Below are 23,578 nucleotides of genomic sequence, written 5' to 3' on the forward strand. Positions count from 1 at the left end.
AATCTTGATAATCACGTCACACAATAACCTGCATATGCGTTGAAAATAATATAGTTTGTCAACACAAAGTTGAGTGAACAACACACCAGTTTAAATGTACATATAGTATATAACAAAAATATGTAGTTTCAACAAGTCATATGAGAATAACAAATTAACCAAATGAGCAAGTATAACTGAGATGTCGAGAAGCACAAGGCTATAACGACTGGCGTATGATCATACTAGACTGAGATTATGTTGGGCCTCTCCTAATGCGAAAGCATACAAAGCAAATAAGCACATAAACAAGTAAGGTATAAGTTATTAACACATAAGACAAAGTTGCAGTTTTGTGTATAAGTATATATGAAAAGTATATTTACGCATATGTCCCCAAAACGTGATAAAACAAGTAAAATAGGGGAATGTGGTACTCACCTTAGCAGATAAGCTAAATAAATACGGTAAGATTGGTAAGAGAATAAGCGTCGCGCTGGAGATAAAGCAAGGTCAAATCCTAACAAGTGCAATAACGTAAGATACTACGAATTAATAAATGAACGGAAAGATAAACGAGCTATGAACGGGTATTGAGGGTATGAAATAATTTATTTAAGGTTTATTATTAATAACGTATAATTGTTTATAAACTATTTGTATTTATACTATCAAGGTGGTAACAATATATATAAATATTAATAAAATACCGTTGATTTCTAAAAATACATAGCCAAATAATTATAGGAAAAATAAAGTATATTTTATTATTTAATCATGCATTTTAAATGTACAAAAATCCTTTTTAAATCTTTATTACTCAAAAACTTTATAAATCTTAATACTCATTATATATATATATGTGTGTGTATACGAAAATACTTGCACAATATTTATTTGACAAGAAACGTAATCTTAGAGATGTTGATTTAATACAATTATTGATTTATAACATTAGTTAATCTTTACAAAATCGATTATATATCATATAATAGTTTTTAAAAAAATAAAGAGGCAAAAACGGGGTGGCTGGGGTTCGAACCTGCGACCAGCCACTCCAGAATCTTAACACCACCACCCTAGCCAACTGGGTTAGGGTGCTAACCAGTTATAATAGAACATCGTTAATTTAAAACAAAAGAGACGCAGGTGACAGGTTCAACTAAGAACCCTAACGAAGATCAATAGGTTAATCCGATTATATATGATCAATTAACCATGGGGTTATTGATTAGTGAAACAAAACGAGCATTATTGTATATTTTAATTACCTTAACGTTGGTTAATTGAGGTTTAATGATGCACCAAACCCGACGACCAAAATAAGAACACAAACAGCTATATCGAGTTTTCGATAATCAAATCAAACTTGGGGATATGCTAGGTGCTGGTGTGAGGATGCTAACTGCGGGTTTAATCGAATTTATATGAACGTTTATATGCATTACGAGTTTGAGTTAGGGTCGGCGTAATAGGTTGGGAACGAGCAGTTTAAAGATAAAGTTAATCAAATTAATTGTGGGGTAAAGTTTGGCGACGACTGAGGGGTGCTAGTGGATGCATCAATTGTATATAACATGCTCGTTTATATAGAAATCCTAAATTAGGGTTTCGGCTTGGGATATTAGGAAATACGAATCAAGATTGGTTGATTAAAGACGATTATGATTGTCGGCATATCACATACGGCAAGAATAACAAATCCTTTGATCTGATTTCCATGTATACGACGTGAATTACGGTGCAAGCTAACAATTAGGTATTCGGGTTCGCTAAATGGGTTACGGATATGGATCCAGTTGATGGGTAAACGGGTATTTGGATCTGGTAAGGTATAATAATATAATAATAATATAGATATTGCAGTTTGGTCCCTACAGTTTGAGGATGGAAGCATAATAAGATAATAATTTAAGTTTGGGTCAAAACTGTCAAAATGTGAAAGTTATGTAATATATAATTAATTAAGTAATACTTTAATAATAGTTAATTTACTCGATAAATGCGGAAAAGTTTCTCGAACATCTAGATGGGTCGGGTTTATAAATTTCGAAAAGTCCGTGTTATTACACCTACATGCAGGAGTTGGGTTGCATACTTGCATGTGTGTATGTGATAAGACAAAACAACATCATGAGGTGAGCATAATGGTCATTAACCCAAAATCGGTGGATCTAATTCTACAAAACCCACCCAAATTGATCAATCATAATTTGCATCATGTAATAAGTTGTGCATTAGCAATATATACCAAGTTAAAGAGACTCAAATTTTTAAAACATGGGGCTCAAACCAAATAGTTTGATTTTATTAGATAAAACCCGCCAAGGGACTTTGCGTATGATCTTTTATTTGGGGTTTTTTTGGATTAAGATATTGTGAGATCGCAAACTTGGATGCCCAAATATTATTGATCATTAGCGTGTACAAAAATTTACTGTATGTCGGATTACATGTTAGATATGGACTTATGTTAGTTCATTAGCAGCCCCACTCTTTCCAAAGGATTTTTTGGAAGTAATCACTTGTGTGATAGGAATCTAAGTGGTCTCCTAATGATTGTCCTTATTGTGGTCCTCATAGTGTTCCATTAGAACATGATTTAATGTTTGATCTTTTTGGTATCATTACAAAGAATGATGGAATATGTTTTCCATCTAGAGACATAAACTCTATCATGAGAAAGGATGAGTGATTGGATCGCGTTTTTGGTGAATTCATCTTGTTATATAGTTATATGCTAATATATAGTATTGGACTGCAAAGTAACTATGTCGTTTTGATAAAGTGAACTAAGGAGGTGACTATTCTAATCACGTTGAACGTGACTTGGTTATTTACTAAAGAAAACGTTTTATATGTGTATTAGTATGGTTGTTAGGGTAATCGGAGCGAGTTTGGGACGAGAGATTGAGATGATCGGTAGGCAGACGCAAGAATGGGGATCAGGATGGCGATGGTCATGAAATTCATCAGGATCCGGATATATATTGTGAAAAGAAATTAGAGATATCAAGATGGCCGGGAACACCATTTTCCTTTACCATCATCGTCCAAAACTTCCACCTTACGCTCTTATTATTATCTACTAATAGATCAATAAAATTGCACGTGTGTAACAAACCATCTCTACTCACTTCACGTCGTCACTCAAATTAGTGCACTCCCATGTCATATACATATACAACAAATCAATGAATCACCCGCGCATGACATATACCGAAATTAAAAGGGTCATTTAGAGTTTCCCTCATAAAACAGATCATTTTGAGAATTTTCAAATATATATCTCACAAAACCTCACTAAATTTAGGAACCCTTATTACTTGAGCCAGATCATAATTTGGTTAGGATAGATGATTATGATATTCTTAAAATATTTATGTTTGGTTGTAGTGGTTGATAGGACGGGTGTTCACGTCCGGTTTTAACTATTTTTAACTCAAATCACGAGTCAATATGTTAATCATGGTTTTTTAAGGGAAAATTCTCAAAATAATTCAAAACAATAGAGAAAAAATAAAAAAGATTCTAATTATGTTAAGATTCTCAAAACAACCCAATAAATATGTACTGGGGCGACACATTGAGAAAATAAACGACGAGATTTAAAAACCAATCAAAAGTTGACATCTGGAAAGAATCTGACACACCAGACGAGATTTTTAAAAATCTCGTCTGTTCCGACCAAATTTTATACTTAACTCACTTTTTAAAAACCGTCTCTCCAGACGGTTTTTTTATGTTTCTCGTCTGGTCCGTTCATATTAATTACTTATTGAAAAAAGAGTTTCTGAATCTCGTCTTTCAAGACGCATTTAGATTGAATTTCGTCTTCCAAGTTCATATTCCTAAGTTTCTTATCTTTTAAGCTCAAATCCTATTTTATTCTCTTATTATATCTTCTTATATCTATATCGAAATTTCTATAACCGATCCATCAATCTCATAACAGTTTTAGCTCGAAATTCTTTAAACCGAGCTTCAAGTAAACCCAACAACTTCGAATGGTTGATGTTTGAATCAAGATTGACACCTCCCCATTTACAGCTTGTTGGAACATATTCACAGCTTCCATCATCATTGTTTTGCCATTTACCACCATAACAAACAACAATATTATCAAATTCCATAAACCTAATTGAAACCTAACTAGATAAATACTTGAAGAAGTTGAAGATAAAATGGAAGAATATGAAACATAAAGATGAAGATGATAGTTTAATTTAGAAAAGTGGGGTCTACCTAAAACATAATTAAAAATACCGTCGGATTAGACGGAATAATATAAGACATTGTCGGTCAAGACGGAATACGAAAAATCCTATCGGTCTAGACGATATTTAAACTTCTATAACCACCAGATAAGAAACTTGGGAATATGAACTTGGAAGACGAAATTCAATCTAAGTGCGTCTTGAAAGACGAGATTCAGAAAGCTCTTTTTTCAAGAAGTAATTAATATGAACGGACCAGACAGAAACATAAAAAAATCGTCTGGAGAGACGATTTTTTAAAAAGTGAGTTAAGTATAAAATTTGGTCAGAACATACGAGATTTTTAAAAATCTTGTCTGGTGTGTCAGATTCTTTCCAGAGGTCAACTTTTGATTGGTTTTTAAATCTCGTCGTTTATTTTCCCAATGCGTCGCCCCAGTACATATTTATTAGGTTGTTTTGAGAATCTTAACATAATTAGGATCTTTTTTATTTTCTCTCTCTTGTTTTGGATCATTTTGAGAATTTTCCCTTTTTTTAATATCATTAAATTAAACCAGCTCGATAAATTTAACCAAACAAAAGCATACATTACAAACAATTTTGAGCCTCGCTTGATTTTATGGTTTAAACTTATCAGGCATTCAAAATATCTCGATCTCATGATGACTTCAACTAAAATCCAAAACTAATATTATGATTTTTAGCGAGGAATTGATAGACAAAAGCAACAAAAAGAATAATCCCATGACAAATGTTTACCTAATATTTATCAACTATGGATGTATATAATCATCACAAAAGTATTAAGAATAGAAAAAGTAATTGATATCGAGTTTTAGACAACAATGAAAGAACTAGAAACCAGATCCGTCTTTAGTATTGATTAGTGAGATGGACTCATGGACTGTCATTGATGACAAAGGTTGTCCCATATATATATGCACAAACATAACCCTCTAGTTTTGAACAAACATACCTAGCCTGAAGGAGCCATTTGAGCATGCAATGATGCAAAGCCTCATTAAGGAAAAGGATAAGATCGAATAATATATAAAATCTCTTTTCATCCAAGGTGATAATCAGGAAATAGAAGGACATTTGATAGTGTAACTAGAATTGAAAAAGAAAAAAAAAGTATTTTTGATGGACAGATAAAAATCTAAGATGAGGGCTAAAGTGACACATTTATAAACATTTGAAATTGAATGTAACGCTACAAGGGCATTCGTAGGGGGAAGACCCCCCGCTCCACATTAGATGAAAATACCTCGCACACGATTACGTAAAGGGGATTTTTGAGACGTTGGGGTGGAAGTGTTTGTTTGCATGTTGTATTTATTTAAACCAATCAGATTATTACCGACACTTTTTTTATAATCTTTTTATACATTTTGTTTATTTTCATGTGAAACTATTATACATTTTTATAAGTGTGTTTTGCCTACATTATAGTGGTGTAGATGAAACGTTTCTTACTTTTGTGTGAAACCATTATAAAAGCCTTGATATCCATTTTTAATACAACTATTTCGTTCATGACAAGACATATTATTGGTTTAAATGTAAAGAGACAATAAGACAAAGATACGTGCTTTTTAATCCGAATACAAATCACATGGAGTATTGGCAATAAAGAGGATGCTTTCATAACTACAAGTATAATTACTCTTACATAATGTTACTTTATTATTAAGATTTCATAATTAAAATACTAATAAATAAAGCGGAATATTTTGGGACACCTTTTTCACAAGCAAGACAATGCAAAGGCATAATCGAACGTCACATGCCCCTTTCTTTTTTAGTTGAGTGGGTATTTACTTTTGCCTCACAAACAGTTAATTGAGATGCTATAACTTATAGGTGATATTTAACAGGGTAATTTCTTATTTTAGAATATAAGATTGAGAGATTAAAAAGATGAAATCAGATGTTTCAAGTTTAAGAGGCTGCATTTTATTAGAAATGTCATTCATTTAAAAGAAGTGAAGGTTGTGGTAGTTAATACTAATGATAATGCAGTAGATATATTAACTACGACTTTGCAAGGGTCAAAGTTTATGCATTGCTTGGATATGTTGGGTGTTGATCGACTTTGCTCGGATATGTGTAGTAGTCAACGAGTCAACAATAGTAAACACTCGCTTAAATAATCAACTTGGTTGAGAAGGGAATTATGTTCATTTTGTTTATTCTTTTCTATTTAACCATGCTTTGGTTGATTAATGGTAGTTATAATGTACTTATATAGTGATTAGTAGCAAAAAAGGAATAGTTCAATTGATGTAATTTCCCAATACATTTTCACGTATGTAATCGTTTTCAAAGCAATAAGAAGTGAAATCATTTGATTCCGCGTTTACTTTTGACAATAATTTTAGAGGTAGGGTGCCAAAAAGACCCAAATACCCTTAAGTGACACACGGGTTAACCGGAAGTCCCTCATAAGGCACCCGCGGGGCATATAAATCGTCCGCATAACCATGAGCGAAAGAAACTCTCCCGCAAGACATGCGGAAGAACCCTGGCATCCTCAAAAAGTCATCCGCACAAATAACTTCGAGGTAATGCCCCGGGACAGCTGTCAGAGTATGATAACACTCTAGAAGATTTACCAAGATGCTCTCTTAAGTAATACGTGATGTATCAGCCAATTACTGAAGGACACATGTCCAGGTTGTTATAACCGTGCACATGGCCAAGGTTGTTTATCGTCCTATCACAAGAGGACACGTGTCCAGGTTGTTATACATGCACATGCAACGTATGGACTTAACCAGTAATAAGAGGGCACGTGTCCAGACGGTTATAAGAGCATCTTCCAAAGGGACAGCTGGCCCAATCACCTTCCCACACCCTTCGGTATAAATACCCTCTCAACCATCATGAGGTATTCATTCACTCTCATTGTACTCTCTCAATTTACTTAAGTGTACTTATTCTCACGCCGGAGGGTGGTTACGGGAAGACCCCCCACCTCATCCTTCCCGTAACGAGCTCACGGTGTTCTGTTTTGCAGGATTCACGTCACTGGACTTTGGGAATTGTGTTCATATTGTATTAGCAGTTAACCGTATCCTACCCTGTAGACTCATTGGATCTAAGACCAATTAGTGGGGAGTAGATCCGTGTTTCTTCATTGGCGCCATCTGTGTTTTGTTAGAACAACAAAAAAAAATTTCCGTTTCATTTACGATATGACTCAGTCGCCTAAAGGGCCGACGGAAAATCAAACACAACCTCCACGCGATTTCAACCTCGAAACACGTGAAGGAGCAACATCTGTGTTAGATAGAATTTCAACCCCTGGTACACGAACCGATGCCATAAACCCTGGAGGTTTTACCTTGGGTGGTTCATCAGCTCGGGGGTTGTTTGCTCAACAAGAGGATATCACTCCAGCAAATACCAGAAATGTTGTTACGCCAGTTACTGATTTGGGGCACATCACAGCTCTAGGAGGTTCTAATCTAAGAAACCTAGAACGAATTCCAAGAGAAGTCCGCCGAACTCAGTCGGAGTTAGGTGTAGAAGAGGACTCCGGTGATTCACAAAGAGATCATCGTCATAGTCTTAGAACCGAAGAAACTCTGTCTCCGGACGAGTGGCTTCGTGTTCAACAAGACAGTCTGAAAGCAGAATATGAACGTCGGGTCCGGAATGAGCGTTTCCATGGCCGTACCCTGACGTATGACGAACCTCCCAGAAGATCTATCTCTCCTCCCATAAGGGGAAGCCACATTCAGTATAGTCAACCACCAGAGCGAAACATGAGTGAAACCCGAAGGTTACGTCCTCGTCTCCGCATTGACATGCGGGTACCGTCTTATGAGAACGAACTAGATAGGTATGATTCAACCTACCGTCCGGATGGTAGTTTTTACAGCGGAGACAGTCGCCTTCCTTCCTATGAAGGGGCTAGTTATCCGCGACCAGTGGTCCGCCAGGCGGAGTATTGTAGTGATGCCGAATACAATTTTTCGAAACCATATCGTCCGGAATCTTTTGCAGAAAAGTTGAAATTTATTCCGAGCATCGCACAAGCCTCATTCCCGATAAACGCAAAGATTCCGACGTCTGTTGAAACATATAATGGGATGACGGACCCCAGCGATCATTTGCTGAGATTCGTGGTAGTCGGAGGAGTCAACGGTTGGACCCTCCCGTACTGGTGCCACATGTTTGCACTCACATTCACGGGAGCTGCCCGGGAATGGTTTGAGAAGCTGCCCGCTGGGCAAATCAAAAGCTGGAACGATTTCATAGCAAAATTTTCCCAGCACTTCAGTCAGCAAAAGAAACATACTCGCGACCCTTCAGAAATACTGGATGTTACAAGGCGCAATAATGAGTCCATTGAGGACTTCATTACTCGTTTCACTAGCGAGAGCCTTAACATTGGAGGGGTAAGCGAAGATATGCTAAGGGGAGCATTCTGTAAGAACTTTCATTGTGATGACCTGATCCGTACGCTTACGGGGAGAGACGGAATGCCCCAATCATGGGATGAAATCATGAAGGCATCAAAGGTGTATGCAAGAACTGAAAAAACTTTGAGATCTGGAGGTCAAAAGCAGCCACCAAGGGTCGAGTTCCAAACTCCGAGACCAAATAAGCAAGCTAAGGGACCAATATGGTCAAGGCTTCAGCCAAATGTAGAAACGTCCAAACCTTTTGATGCTAGATCTCTGATCAGCAACAAAGGTAAACGTAACTTTTCAGCTCGTTCCGCTACCAGTTGGACCCAGCTATCGAAAACTCCTTCAGAAATCCTCACTACTGAGAATCTGACCTTCCGGAAACCTCAACCTGTGCCGAGGAAGTCATTTCTCGATACCAACAAACACTGCTCATATCACAACGATGTCGGACACAACACAAATGAGTGTGTGGCCCTCAGAAATAAAATAGAAGCAACTGTTAAGAATGGTAAACTTGAACACTTGGTTAAGGGCGCACGAGCGGGGACTAGCAAGCCTCCCAGGGAAAACCAAGGTCCAGCTAAAAGACAAATCAAGGATTTGAATGTTCACATGATTCAAGGAGGACATTCAAGCAAAGGAAAGAGGAGGACTTATCTGGAGGAGGAGTGGAATAGTGAGCCAGTAATCTTTCCTCGGGTCAAAGGCGGTCCATGTAACAAAAACCCGCTGATAATTACTGCTGAATTCGGACACTACCGGTCACAAGATGTGTTCTTTGACATAGGCAGTACGTCTGACATCATGTATGAGCAATGCTTTGAACAGTTGGATGAGGAAGACAAGGAAAGATTACAGCCGATTCATGCCCCCGTTTCTGGTTTTGAGGGAGAAATAATGCACCCGCGTGGAGTGATTTCGTTCCCAGTAACACTCAGCGACGGGGTACATTCAAGAACAAAAGAAGTTGAATTCTTGGTCTTACCAGCAAATTCCAAGCATGACATTATCCTGGGACGAGAAGCAATTGGAGACTTCAATGCCCATCCATCCACAGCCCATGGTGCAGTAGGAGTTCCTACCCGCACTGGCGTGGCAATAATTCATGTGAACCGACATTGCTTCACAACTGAAAGTTCACGACCAAGCAAGGTCCCGAGATAAGATCAAAGGACCGAACCAGAGAAATGGATCCTCAATAAAAAGTTTCCGGACCAAACCGTAATAATTGGTCCATCCATCTCTGAAATAGTCCGTACCTTTCTGACACAATTGTTGGTCAAGAACATCGACATCTTCGCATGGCAGCCCGCGGACATAACCGGTGTTCCGCGGAGCATTTCCGAGCACAAATTGAAGGTGAATCCGTTAATCACCCCAATTGTGCAAAAGAAGAGAAAGATGGGCCCGGAACAAACGAAGGCCATTGTAACAACGTGAAAATTTCGAGTTCAAAAAGTAAACTTTCCAAAGTCTAGGGACTAGAACTGCCAAATTCCAAAGTTAAGGGTCTAAATTGAAAATTCTGTTTTCCTGACCCATCGCGCTACGCGATGAGTCAGAGGAAACTCCAATCGCGTATCGCGATGGGATGTCTGACAAAGCGTGACACGTGGCACACAGTGGCACTTGTTATCGCCACGTGTCACCACGTGGCAACACAGCCGCCACGTGTCGCCACGTGTTTCCACGTAGAGCGGCGTCTGCCACATGTCGACACGTGGCAGGCCTAGAACTCTGCGTCATCAGGTCTATATCGCGATACGCGATAGGCCTGCCCAGGGACCTATCGCGTAGCGCGATGGGGTTCCAAAAATCGCCTAAAAATAGCGACCATGGGCATCTCAAATCTGCACACCAAATTGCTCTCACATCTCTCTACTCTCTCACTAGAACACCTAGAAATTCGTGCCTCATTTCCCCGATAAGCGTGCCCCGAACCTTCGTTTGTGTACCGACGTTTCCTTGGATTTCGTGCCACCCGCCACCCACATTCAAGTAAAGGTGTTGTTATAATGGCGATGAATCTCGTAAAGCGTGTCGACGAGTGTTGAAGTTTTGGCGTTCCTCGATTTGACGTGTCGAGCAAGGTAAAGCGGCGTTGGAGTGCTGCTTGTGTCCCTAGGGTTTCTATACGCCAATAAGGTTAGGCGTAATGTCGAATTCAATATAACTCAATATTATATTCAAGGCTTAAGCCTTAAGTCGAGGTTATACTCGATGCCTCGATAAGAAGAAATAAACATAACAAAGAAATGAATAAAAGATTGATTATTGAATATGATAAATACATATATATGTGTGTAAGTATATATGTGAATATATTCTTTGTTATGAAAATATTATTTATTGAATAATGAGTATTCTTAAATAATAAAGAAAATGATTACGTTTCTTGGAGAAGAAGAAACGTCGGGTTTTGAATATAAACTAAAGGTTTATAACTTACTTTTAAACTAAAGGTTTTCAAGTAAACGAGAATTGAACTAAAGGTTCAATCGAGGAATTGAGATATAAGACTAAAGGTCTTAAGCCGGATCGTGTATCCGACTAACAAATAGTTATACTCGTACTATAGGTGCGAGATAAAGAAAGGGAAAGACCCTTGGACTGTGAGTGAAGCCGATCCTAAAGAAACAAGGTGAATACGCCCCCAAACTTTTATAAACTTGTTTTACAAACAAAGTCAAACGTGTTATATGAAATTTTTTACAAAGGAACTTTGTGTTCCTAAAAACCGTTGTAAATAAGGGTATGAACCTAGCCCTTAGGCTGTGGTATACGTATGTCTGGATCCTTACATAGGTGGTACTATGCGATGTATGGGCATGATCGCACCACCCTTGGTCGTAGGATGCTCTTCTGCAAGGAGTACGACCGTTGTGTATATTTACGGGTACTTAACTAAGTCGAACGCTGCGGTGTTTGCTGAGGTGACCTAGTGTAGAGACTCATATTTATAATGTGTTATTTGACTTGATTATTCCTAAGCCACGTTGGGCCGTGGCAGGCGTAGTCTCGAGGGGTAATTAAGTAAAAGAAAGTATTTTTGCGTCAGCGTGTTCACCAGCATTCGTTGCTGACGTATTTTATTACATTTTGCAGGTGAACAAGTTTAGTGCTTGGAGTATCGAAGTGCTATGTATATAAATCCGATGGCTCGGATTTCTTTTGTAAACTTAATATGATGGTTTGTAATTATAAACACATAAATCTTTTGTTAACTTAAACGGGTGTTTTAATCCCGACTTTTGAATATATATATATAAGTTACACTTTTGATCCTTAAAGTTTGATAAGACTTCCGCATTAATCCACAACTCTGATTTATTTACAAACACGATACCAACTTATGGGTCACACGCCTAGGCCTAGAATGGGGGTGTGACAGCCATGAATGAACAAGTACAGGATCTTCTCCATGCCAGGATCATAAGAGAAATCAAGTACCAAACATGGGTAGCCAACCCAGTGATTGTCCCAAAGAGCAACGGAACGTGGAGGATGTGTATAGATTATAAGGATCTAAACAAAGCATGTCCGAAAGATTGTTATCCACTTCCGGAGATCGACTTAAACGTAGATGCTATGGCTCCATTCAAATTCAAGTGCTTTCTCGATGCCTACAAGGGCTATCATCAAATCCATATGGCAGCTGGTGATGAAGACAAGACAGCCTTCCACACTGACCAAGGAACATTCTGTTATAGAATGATGCCTTTCGGGTTAAAAAATGCGGGTGCCACATACCAGCGGCTAATGGATCAAGCTTTCAAGAATCAGATAAGTCGGAATCTCGAAGTTTATATGGATGATCTGGTAATCAAAAGTATTGAAGAAGATCAAATGTTGAGGGATATAGAAGAAACCTTTGAAACATTGAGGAGCATTAACATGAAACTCAACCCGGCAAAGTGTTCTTTCGGGATGGAGGAAGGAAAATTATTCGGAGTAATTGTAACGGGCACATGTTTTAAGGCTAACCCAGACAAGGTTCAAGCAATAGCCCGCATGCCGTCTCCCGCATCCCTCAAACAAGTTCAGACACTTAACGGTAGGCTAGTAGCATTAAACAGGTTTTTGGCAAACCACGCTGCTAAGTCCTACCCGTTCATCTCGACACTAAGAAACTGCCTTAAAAAGGCGCAGTTTAAATGGACTCCGGAAGCCGAACAAGCATTCCAAGAAGTCAAGAAGTGCTTAATGGAATTACCCACGCTAACTGCTCCTCATGCGGGTGAACCATTAACACTATATTTGTCGGCATCTGACATTGCTGTGGGGGCCGTCCTACTGACGGATAGGAAAAATGTCCAAACGCCAATCTATTACGTCAGCAGAACGTTATCGTACCCATAAACAAGGTATTCAATGTTGGAAAAGTTGGTTTTGGCATTGGTTTATGCCGCCAGACGACTCCGCAGATACTTCCAGGGCCACCCCATCAATGTATTAACCGGGTACAAACTCAAGAACGTGTTGAGTAAACCCGAGTTGTCCGGACAACTGGCAAATTGGGCTATCAAATTGGGTGAACACTCGATAGAATACAAGCCCAGACCAGCGATCAAGGGACAGATACTTGCGGACTTCATCACGGAAGTCCCGCGGCACAAAGAACAAGAATGTTTGATCGAACAGCAACCCCAAACACCTCCAGAACAAGGGCAAGTTTGGTCACTGTTCACGGACGGAGCTTCGAGCAGTGAAGGGTCAGGTGCAAGCCTAAGGCTAGTCAACCCCGAGGGGCATGAATTTACGTACGCCATCAAGTTGGACTTCAAAAGTACCAACAATGAGGCGGAATATGAGGCCTTCCTGGCTGGACTGCGGATAGCAAAAAAACTTGGGGTGAAACATTTGGAATCTCGGGTGGACTCTATGCTAACTGCGGGACAAATAAACGGAACATATGAAGCCAAAAATGATGTCATGGCTTCTTATTTGTCACAAGCAAAGGTCTTGATCCGCCAATTTTCCTCCTTCGAAATTATCCACATTAAGAGGAGTGAAAATAAGTCGGCGGATGCTCTTAGCAAGCTAGCTTCAACGAACTTTCAGCATTTAGCCAAAGATATTCGTGTAGAAGGTCTAGAACATCCATCCGTTCCACAAAACCAAGTCCTAGTAATTCAAACTGGTGTCGAATCTTGGATGTCACCCATTGTAGCTTATTTATCTTCTGGAACACTCCCAGCAGGAAAGGCTGAGGCTCAGAAAATTAAGCATAAAGCGCTGAATTACCAGTTAACTGATGGCACTTTGTACCGGAGGTCATTCCTTGGCCCACTGTTATGATGTGTAGACGCGGAAGACGCAAATTACCTAATTCGAGAAATTCACGAAGGTATTTGCGGGCTACATGCGGGACCAAGAATGACGGTTGCAAAGATCATGAACGCAGGGTATTATTGGCCCGGCATGCACTTAGACGCTGTGCAAGAAATCAGAAAGTGTGATTCATGCCATCGCCATGCCCCCAACACCCTGCGTCCAAAGAACGAACTAATTCCAGTAACGTCAGCATGGCCGTTCCAAAAATGGGCCATTGATATCATGGGACCTTTCCCAGAAGCCCCGGGACGAGTCAAGTTCCTGATAGTGGCCATTGATTACTTCACCAAGTGGGTAGAAGCCAAACCAGTCGCTTCAATCACGGCTACAAGCGTGAAAAAATTCCTCTGGGAATTCATCATTTGCCGGTTTGGTCTCCCACAAGAGTTGGTAAGTGACAACGGGACCCAATTTGCTGATAGCGGACTACAGGAATGGTTGAAATAACTTCAAGTCATTCAAACCTTCACATCTGTAGCTCACCCGTAGGCAAACGGTCAGGTCGAAAGGACCAGCCGAACTATCAAGGAAGGGATCAAGGCACGGATAGGGACGAAACGAACGGGTTGGGTGGATGAATTGCCTCATGTACTATGGGCATTCCGCACTCAAAAGAACTCCAGTAATTTGGAGACACCCTTTAGCCTAACCTATGGCACTGAAGCCATGATCCCCGCAGAAATCGGGATTCCATCCGCGAGGGTTTTAATGATTAATGATAATGATCGTTAAATTAGGATGAATCTCGATTTATTGGAAGAAAGAAGAGAATTAGCATCGATTCGCGAGCACAATTACAAGCGACAACTTCAGAAGTATTATAACTCGCGGGTCCAAGCATGCCAATTCGATGCGGAGACTTTGTCTTCCGCAATAACGAGGCTTCCGGACAAGAGCCTCCGGGCAAGTTAGCCCCAACTTGGGAGGGACCTTATAGAATCAAACAAGTACTATCCAAAGGTGCCTATAAGTTAGAGAAGCTAGATGGAACTGAAATCCCTCGAACTTGGAACACAGCACAATTAAAGAAGTGCTACATGTAGCAACTTCATTTGTTCCTTTGTTTTTGGCCTGCGTGCCCACATAGACTAGCAAGTTATGCAAATTCCTTTATTAAAAGAAGGCTTATGCTCAATGTACGAAATATCAAGTTAGTTCCATGGCAAGTTGTAATCCTTTATTGACAAAACGAAGTTCCAGACAGACACTTATATTATGGAACATAAGACAAAGTGCACCGGAAGGAAACACGACTTCTTATTTATAGTCAAAAGAGATTACAAGTAAAAGAAAAAGTTATAACAAAAACATGTATTTACGGAGTGGCATCCTCATCTTCCGCAGAAGTATTAGCTTCTTCGCCTTCTTCCTCATCAAGGTCCAATAGTTCTTTCAACTGATCTATGGCATCTTCCTTGTCAGCAAGCTCCGATATGTGGTTGGAAAGGGAAAACTTCAAGGTATCAAATTCCTTGGTTTTCTCAATAAGGATAGAGGCAGTATCCTTCCCGGCTAGCACATATTCCTCCGGAAGCCAAGATTTTGAGCCAAACTCATATCCCTCTTCAAAACCCATCTGACGACCGGCGTGCTCAGAGGCACGAAGAAGCACCGCGACGCAATTCCCAAGATCGTCAATATTCCGAATATCAGTTATAACCTGTTGAGTCAAGCAAACATGTGTAAGCACATATATCTGACTCAATCATATTAACAAAGAGAAGATACCTTGGGAATCGCCGTCGATAGAAGCCACTTCTTATCCGCCTGTGCTCGAATAAGATCCATCTTGTGACCAGCACATTCTAAAGCTTGGTCCCGGTTTTTGGCATTCAGGTCGGACAAGCGTTTGTCTTTCGCTTCCAAGTCAGCTTGAAGAGTCCTTATCAGCTCAGCTTGTTCATCCAGCTGTTTTTGATAGGAAACTTTAGCCTCCTCCAGCGCTTGATGACTATCTCGGGCATCAGTTAGCGCCTTAAGGGCCTCTTGCTTAGCCCCAATCAACTTCCGCTCGGTCTCCTCCAACTCGTCGTTTATAGCTTACCAATCCCGGCGAAGTTCTTGGTTGGTAGACACAGCGTTCGCCACATGATAAGAGTTGGAGTCGAACAGCTCTCGGCGGATGCGGTGACGTTTTCGTTCCTTCTCTGCTGGAGGAAGACTTTCGTCGAGATATTCTTGGCAAACATCCGCATCGCTCAAAACTGAGTTCCTCCGCAACAACAATTGGGAATGGTGCGGAGCGGTATCCTCACCCGCTCGAGAGGAAGACGTTTCTCCCCCGCGATTAAACACACTGACCACACCCTGATCTTGGAAATTATGCTCATCACGTGGTGGTGACGTGTGGAATTGATCAGCTTTGTCAACCTCTTTGTCCTTGATAGGGGAAGAGTCTGATAAATTGATCGGTTCTTGAATAGTGTTTTTTGGTGGAGTTGGGAGCTTGGAAGCAACAGAATCCTTCAAACCTGAAACGTTCAAAAGATAAAATCTTAGAATTTCCAAGAAGCGATAAACAGAAGACTAATCATTAAGGGATAGGTCTTACCTTTAGAAACATCTTGGGCAGCAAGCTCCCGAAAACGAGCTCCCAAGACCGGAACCTCAACCTTGGTCTTCTTCTTTTCTTTTTCTTAGGCGCAACATCGGAAGCTTGTGCTTTCCGTTTCCCAGCAGCCTTTGAAGCACCCGCTTCCGTAGCCTGAGGTTCTCCCTCAACGGATTGAGGACGACCTTCCTCACCTGCTGATGGATCGGCGATGGCCTTCGAATCTTGCTTGCGGGTCAAACCTACAGACGAATGCGAAGGGTTAGTAGCACCACTCGATAACCCTCCTTCACAGAGTGACGACTCCTCACTGGATGAAAGTAGTACTATCACTCCGCTCGAAGTAGCTGCAGTTATAGGTCGAGGTTGGAAAATACCTTCACACTTGGTGACAAACTCCTCACCTTTTGCGTACATCGCTTCGGAAACAATTGGCTCCGGCGTGAGGGTAGTGGAAAAAACGAAGTTACTTTGTGTGCATTCCAAAAAAGGAACGTCATGTTGAGCGATAGGACGGCGAACCATCATGCCTCCTACCGTGTCCACAAGAGTAGAAAGGATCGTGCCTTCACCTGTAATTAAAGAGTGTTAGCAAAAGTAAATCGAGAACTCAAAGCATTGTAAGTGGAGACTTACTCCCATCAGAGTTCTCATAGTAAGGTTCCAAAGAGGGAAACGGCCATAAGCGACTCATCTTGGCGTGTACCATGGCTCCCTCATGAATCAGGCGCGACCTTTGTGTTCGGAAGCACAGACGTCCTGTAGTTTATCCTGCGTTTTCCTCTGAACCATGACAAACGGGATAACATCTTCCCGGATCAAGAAAAATTTGGTCTTTCAGCCATGAATACTGCGGAGCCACTCAAAACCAATAGATCCTTTGCCGGTGGTGGCAAAACTGTACCAGCCTTCATGATAGGTCATCTTATATAAAGCAGCAAACATACCAACAGAAGGATCATAGTTATGTGCCCGACAATAAAATTCGAAGTGTCGAATTCTTAACATCCCAAACGGATGAATCTGGGATAAATGAATCCCATACGCCGTCATAACTAATTGCACAAACTTGGTCACGGGCAACCGGAAGTTCTCGGTGGTGAAGTGGTCCAAGTAAACGGCCATCTTCTGGGCGCAGTCGCAATAGCCCCCTTCGCCGGACGTACGGCTTCCCAATCCGACGGAAAGCCGTACACATTTTTAATGTCTTCGAAATCTTTCTCCTTGATGTCACACCCGACTTTAGTAATAGAAGGAGGATTTTTCTTTGGGGTATCCATTGAAATCAGATAGTTAAGAAAGATATGAGAAGAAAAGAATTCTTTGGTATGATTGAAGAAGAAAATATGTATGAATGATAAGAATGAATAGGAAGCATTGACGCCTATTTATACTCATCGCAATTAATGCGACCATCTGACTAACAGAAGAAAGAGAAAATAAGGGCCATGGGATGATGGACACGTCAGGCGGGAGATTCGAAAAAGTGGTTACAGGCTGTCAAACAGACGTCTTGTCAGCCCCCACGTAAAATCCTCTCTCCGTCACGTCACCAGCACTAACCATTCAACTTGCACAAATTCAAAATTTGAATAAAGATATTTTACAAAAAGTTCCTCTCTTTAATATCCGAAGTGATAGTTACAAAAAGACGGAAAGGAAGTACAAAGATAAATTATAATCACTATGGGTTCGAAGGCGTCGGGTCTTCCGGAGCATTCTGGCCCGCATCATCCGCCTCGACATCATCAGATTCATCATCAATATATATCTGCAATTGCTTCACTCCATCTTCAGACGAGGCAAATTCCGGAAGCATATTTTGCAGCGGAAAAACGAGCTCATCATATTCTTGAACCCGCATATCTAATTCTTGCTGCGCGTCAAGTCCATGAAGTGGGTGACTTTCAATAGGTTGTCCGGATTGAGCAAATGCCAACCCTTCATTGAAGACCTTCACCCGACCAACACCTTCTGAAGCAGTCGTCAGGTTCACAAAGCAATCGGTGAGCTCTGTGCTCCTCTTGACAAGACGGATAACCTGTAAACTAGATTCCGTCAGCACCGTGGAAGTAAACATACAAAAAACAGAAAAGGTGTGTGAAAGAAACTTACCGAATCAAGACCACGGTCAAGGAGGTATTGTCTTTTCCGCTCGGCACGCTCCGCCCTGCTACGGAGTTCCTGTAATTCGGCGGAAGCGCGGTTGCTTGTTTCAGTATGGGATTGCAAGAGGGAGTCATATGCAGACTGCATTTCAACAACAGTCTTATCTTTCATCTCAGACTGTTCCCCTTGCAATCTCAAAGCCTCTTCGAGCTCTTGGATACGGGCGCTCTATTGGGACACTTCATCTTGTGCTTTTGCCAACTCGTCCCTTTTCCTCTGAGTTTTAGCTTGGGAAGCTTCTAAAGTGGTATTCGACCTCTCACAGGCCTCTTTCTACCGTTTGGCAGCGTCAGCATTTCGCTCCTTTTCTTTCTGGAGTGTAGCCTCGGCGTCAGTTTGTTTCCACCGAGCTGCACTCGCCGCCTTACGGTGCTCCTCAGCTTCCTTCTTGGCAGCTTTTACTTCTTCGGAAGCAGCACCAAGCTTCCCGCCCATTGTTCGCCACTCTCGCAAGATTTCCTGACTACAGGCTAAACTGTTTGTCAAAGAAACAGCTAAGTCAGTGTGGAGTTCATCGCGGGAACGGGTTAGCTGGTGTGCTTTCTCAGCCGGCGGCATACAGTGTTCAACAAAACTCAAACAGGTCTTGGGGTTAGAAACCCGAGACCCGTTGACGATGTCCCAGGGCGGGATGAACAGCTCATAATCCCCTCCCAACCGCACGTTCCCAAATAATTGAGAGCTTGTAGGCCCGATGCGAACGGGAGAGGAGGTAGACTGTTGCGGCCCACTTTGAGATGCACCTCCCCCAGCCTCATGAGTAGAGGATCCAAACAAAAAGTCATCTCCCTCAGCCGTTGGAAAGAACGAAGAAGTGTAAAATTGGGGAGGTGGCTGCATTAAAGTTTCATTGGTCCTAAAGCCTTCCGCAGTGGCTTCAGGACCTTCCTGCTGAGGACCGGTGGCGTCAACATTTTCAAACAAATGATTCAAAGACCTGGAGGTTATCGATTGAACGTTAGCCCCCTCCCCGACCGTCTCAACAGGAGGGGTAACTAGTTTTTCCGTTTCCTTCTCCGGAGGAGGTGATGGTTGTGTCTAAACAGTCGGAGTTGGCTTTGACAGCATACCAGTCACCGGGCGTTCAGCAATGGACGGATCTGCATAACAAAATCATAAATCAGATCTCACTGTCGTGAAAAACAAAAACTAACAAGTAAGAACTTACCCTTCACTCCTCCCAAACGCTCCGCAAGGTTGGGTGGTAGTGGTTTCCTCGGACGGTGCGTCCGGCGTTTCTTGGTTTTTGGTTCTTTCCCGGCATCCGTAGCGCTAGTACCCGCATCACTCGCCTAGGATGCACGGAGAGATCTCTTCCGGTAAAGCTCTGCCAACAAGTGAGAGACAGATGAAACTTCAGAAGTATCATCTGAGCTTCCTTCCTCAAGGACGGCAGAATCGTCACTTAAAATAACGATTACCCCATCGGAAGTTAGTGCATTAAAAGGCGGAGATTCAAGATGCACGCACTTGTTTCAAAGATAGCTTCCGAGACAACCGGTTCAGCACGTACTTTGACCGGGAAGAGGAAATACTGGGCGGTTTTCTCCAGGATGGGTGTATGCTTCACATCGCGGATGGTCTTGCCCACACAACCCTTGTTATCATCTAGGACGTTCAACATCGATCCGAAATCTGAAAACAAACAGAGAATGTCACTAAAAGTTCAAAATACACGAAAAGACGGGTAAGAAATGGTAGTAAGACTTACGGCCATCCAAACCAATAAAAACAGGCTCCATGAAAGGCGAAGACCACAAACGGCTCATGCCCACCCATACAAGAGCTTCCTCATGAAGCATCCGCATTGATGTAGGCGAAGTGGTAAGTTTGCGGAACCAATCACGCTTCTCATGAGCAGCTGGAGTAATATCAATAAGGGCGTCGTTAGGAGAACGACGAGTCATTGCCTCGGGCACCACATCCTCTGAGATCCAGAAGAATTTTTTCTTCCAGTCCTTGGAAATTTCTTCGGTCATATTGCCGATAATTCTATCCGGCACACTGTGGCAAGTATACCACCCGTTCCGATTCGCCATCTTGTAAAATACAGCGAACCGATCCAACCGGGGAACTAAGTCGTGTGCCATGCACACGAATTCGAAGTGGCGAATTCGCATGACGGCGCGCGGGTAAAGTTGGGATAAGTGAATCCCAAACGCCTTAATCACTCGCAGAAAGAATTTAGTGATAGGAAGACGGAAGTTCCCACAAGTAAAATAGTCAGCATACAACGCCATCTTCCCAAGTGGTGGGAAACTGGCAATCGAACCGGCAGATGGGAATTCTGGTCCCTACTCCGGTGGAATGCCATAGGTCGTAACAAATTGTTGATACTCTTCTTGATCCCAACAGATTTCTATTTCATCAACCTCAGACTGAGCAGTCGCCATTTCAAATGTTTGGTAAAGTAGTAGGTTCTCTCAAGAAAGATTGGATAATAGATTGAAGGAAGAAAGCAAGTTCGATTTAAGAATTCAAAGGCGATAAAACTTCAAAAAGAAGTTAACTCCCTCTATTTATACCCACCGCAATTAATGCGATGGGATGCGAACAGTAGAGAGAGAAAAAACCGTTCAATAACAGACCGCCACGTCACGCGGGAATTTCGAAAAAGGGAAAAAGTTGTACAGTCGGGTACAGTAACAGCCGTCAAAAACGTCCTGTCACCTGCACACGCGCCTGCGAGTGGTCAACTTGTCCTTTTTCATGATTATCCACAATAACGAAAGATATCTCTTAACAACTTGCAAAAATCAAAAATCCCCTAATCCACATTAAGTCCAGAATTTCACCCGCATAAAATACTTCACACGGAAGAAACACTGGACTGGGGGACTTATAAAGGTAGGGTGCCAAAAAGACCCAAATACCCTTAAGTGACACCCGCGGGTTAACTGGAAGTCCCTCATAAGGCACCCGCGGGGCATATAAATCGTCCGCGTAACCATGAGCGGAAGAAACTCTCCCGCAAGACATGCGGAAGAACCCTGGCATCCTCAAAAAGTCATCCGCACAAATAACTTCGAGGTAATGCCCCGGGACAGCTGTCAGAGTATGATAACACTCTAGAAGATTTACCAAGATGCTCTCTTAAGTAATACGTGATGTATCAGTAAATTACTGAAGGACACCTGTCCAGGTTGCTATAACCGTGCACATGGCCAAGGTTGTTTATCGTCCTATCACAAGAGGACACGTGTCCAGGTTGTTATACATGCACATGCAACGTATGGACTTAACCAGTAATAAGAGGGCACGTGTCCAGACGGTTATAAGAGCATCTTCCAAAGGGACAGCTGGCCCAATCACCTTCCCACACCCTTCGGCTATAAATACCCTCTCAACCATCATGAGGTATTCATTCACTCTCACTGTACTCTCTCAATTTACTTAAGTACTTTATCTCTCAGTCAGAACTGTACTTATTCTCACACCGGAGGGTGGTTACGGGAAGACCCCCCATCTCATCCTTCCCGTAACGAGCTCACGGTGTTCTGTTTTGCAGGATTCACGTCACTGGACTTTGGGAATTGTGTTCATATCGTATTAGCAGTTAACCGTATCCTACCCTGTAGACTTATTGGTTCTAAGACCCATTAGTGGGGAGTAGATCCGTGTTTTTTCAATAATATATAAAGAAAGTTGACATTATGTTACACTCTTGAACGTGGATCTCCCGGTCATTGACCACCAGTCACCACTACCATACTCTTTAGTGTAACCTAAGCTTAACAAGTTCTTAGTGGCTATATTGACAATTAGACCTAAAAAAAACTTGCCGCTTTGATATTTTCTCTCTTTAAAGGGTTATTTTTTTAATATTTACGATTCATTACTTTGAAGAGATCAAAGGATATAGAATGAACATATAGCTAAATACACGTCAAACTTTTATAGAGATAAGCGGGAGCATACTAGCCGAGCATGAGCTCAAGCATAGAAACTGAACTCTATGTATGTACTTTAAGATTTGAGCATGAGTTACAAGAGAGATTCTCTGACAAAGCTTCATACGTCAAGTCTTGGATGCTAACATGCGGAATAATAATAATAATAATAATAATGGCTAAACTGCTCTTATAGAGTTTCTCTATAGCCACTACATAATGTTTGTATTTTTGGGTTGTTTTTGTAATTGTTTTGTACTATTCGAGTGTGTTTTCCTTATATAAAGGGAGTTAAACTTTAGTTGGAGACACGTAAATTCCTAGCATATCCATTTTTTTATGTATTTTTGTAAAATACTCATCTTATATGAATAAAACTTCAAGCTTTAGAGTCTTACTAGTTATCATTCTTGTGCAAGTAAGAAATTATGATTCTATTATATTTGCATTGTATATTTATAAACATGATGATGGGCTAAGCCTATAAAGTATTAAATCATGACATAATAACACCCATTTAAGAAATAGTTCTAATACTATTTAAGTAATGTTAAGTAAAGATTAAAGCAATTTACTGACTAAGTTAAATTTATAAACTAGCAGTTATTACGCAAGGAAACTTTGTCCATATGTTTATTTTGTTATTAGGACGCCTTTTTGTTCCTCACGAGCTATATTGACAGTTATTATTTTGTAAAATAACTATATTCTTATTGACGATCTTTGCTTTGTAAAATTAATAATCTATCCATATTACTATGTTACTTATGGTAACTGAGTCATGGAATTAAAGGATGGAGGTGTGTGTTATAATTCAATACTTAGTTTTTAAAATGATTAATCTATTTTAAAAGAAGAATATTATGTTACTTATGGTCTTATAAGTGTTTTTAACGTTTGAAACCACTTTAAAACTCGGGTGAGCCTTACTGAGACGGAATGTCAGTCGTATACGTTGATTTTGACGTTTCAGACCTAACTCACACATGAACACCATTAATGAGGAAACCCATC

At 40.9% G+C, this 23,578-nt stretch overlaps 1 protein-coding gene across 1 annotated transcript; it reads left to right on the plus strand.

Annotated features, from left to right (window-relative positions):
* The first annotated feature begins 12,991 nt into the window (after nt 1-12,991).
* Nucleotides 12,992-13,918, plus strand: LOC143618680 (uncharacterized). Its single transcript, XM_077090789.1, has one exon. It carries the CDS (start codon nt 12,992-12,994, stop codon nt 13,916-13,918), a length of 927 nt encoding a protein of 308 aa, XP_076946904.1.
* The last annotated feature ends 9,660 nt before the right edge of the window (nt 13,919-23,578 follow it).

This window comes from Bidens hawaiensis, unplaced genomic scaffold (assembly GCF_021521415.1).
Source record: "Bidens hawaiensis isolate Kalapana, Puna unplaced genomic scaffold, B.hawaiensis_p1.1 tig00002338_1, whole genome shotgun sequence".
Lineage (NCBI taxonomy): Eukaryota > Viridiplantae > Streptophyta > Magnoliopsida > Asterales > Asteraceae > Bidens > Bidens hawaiensis.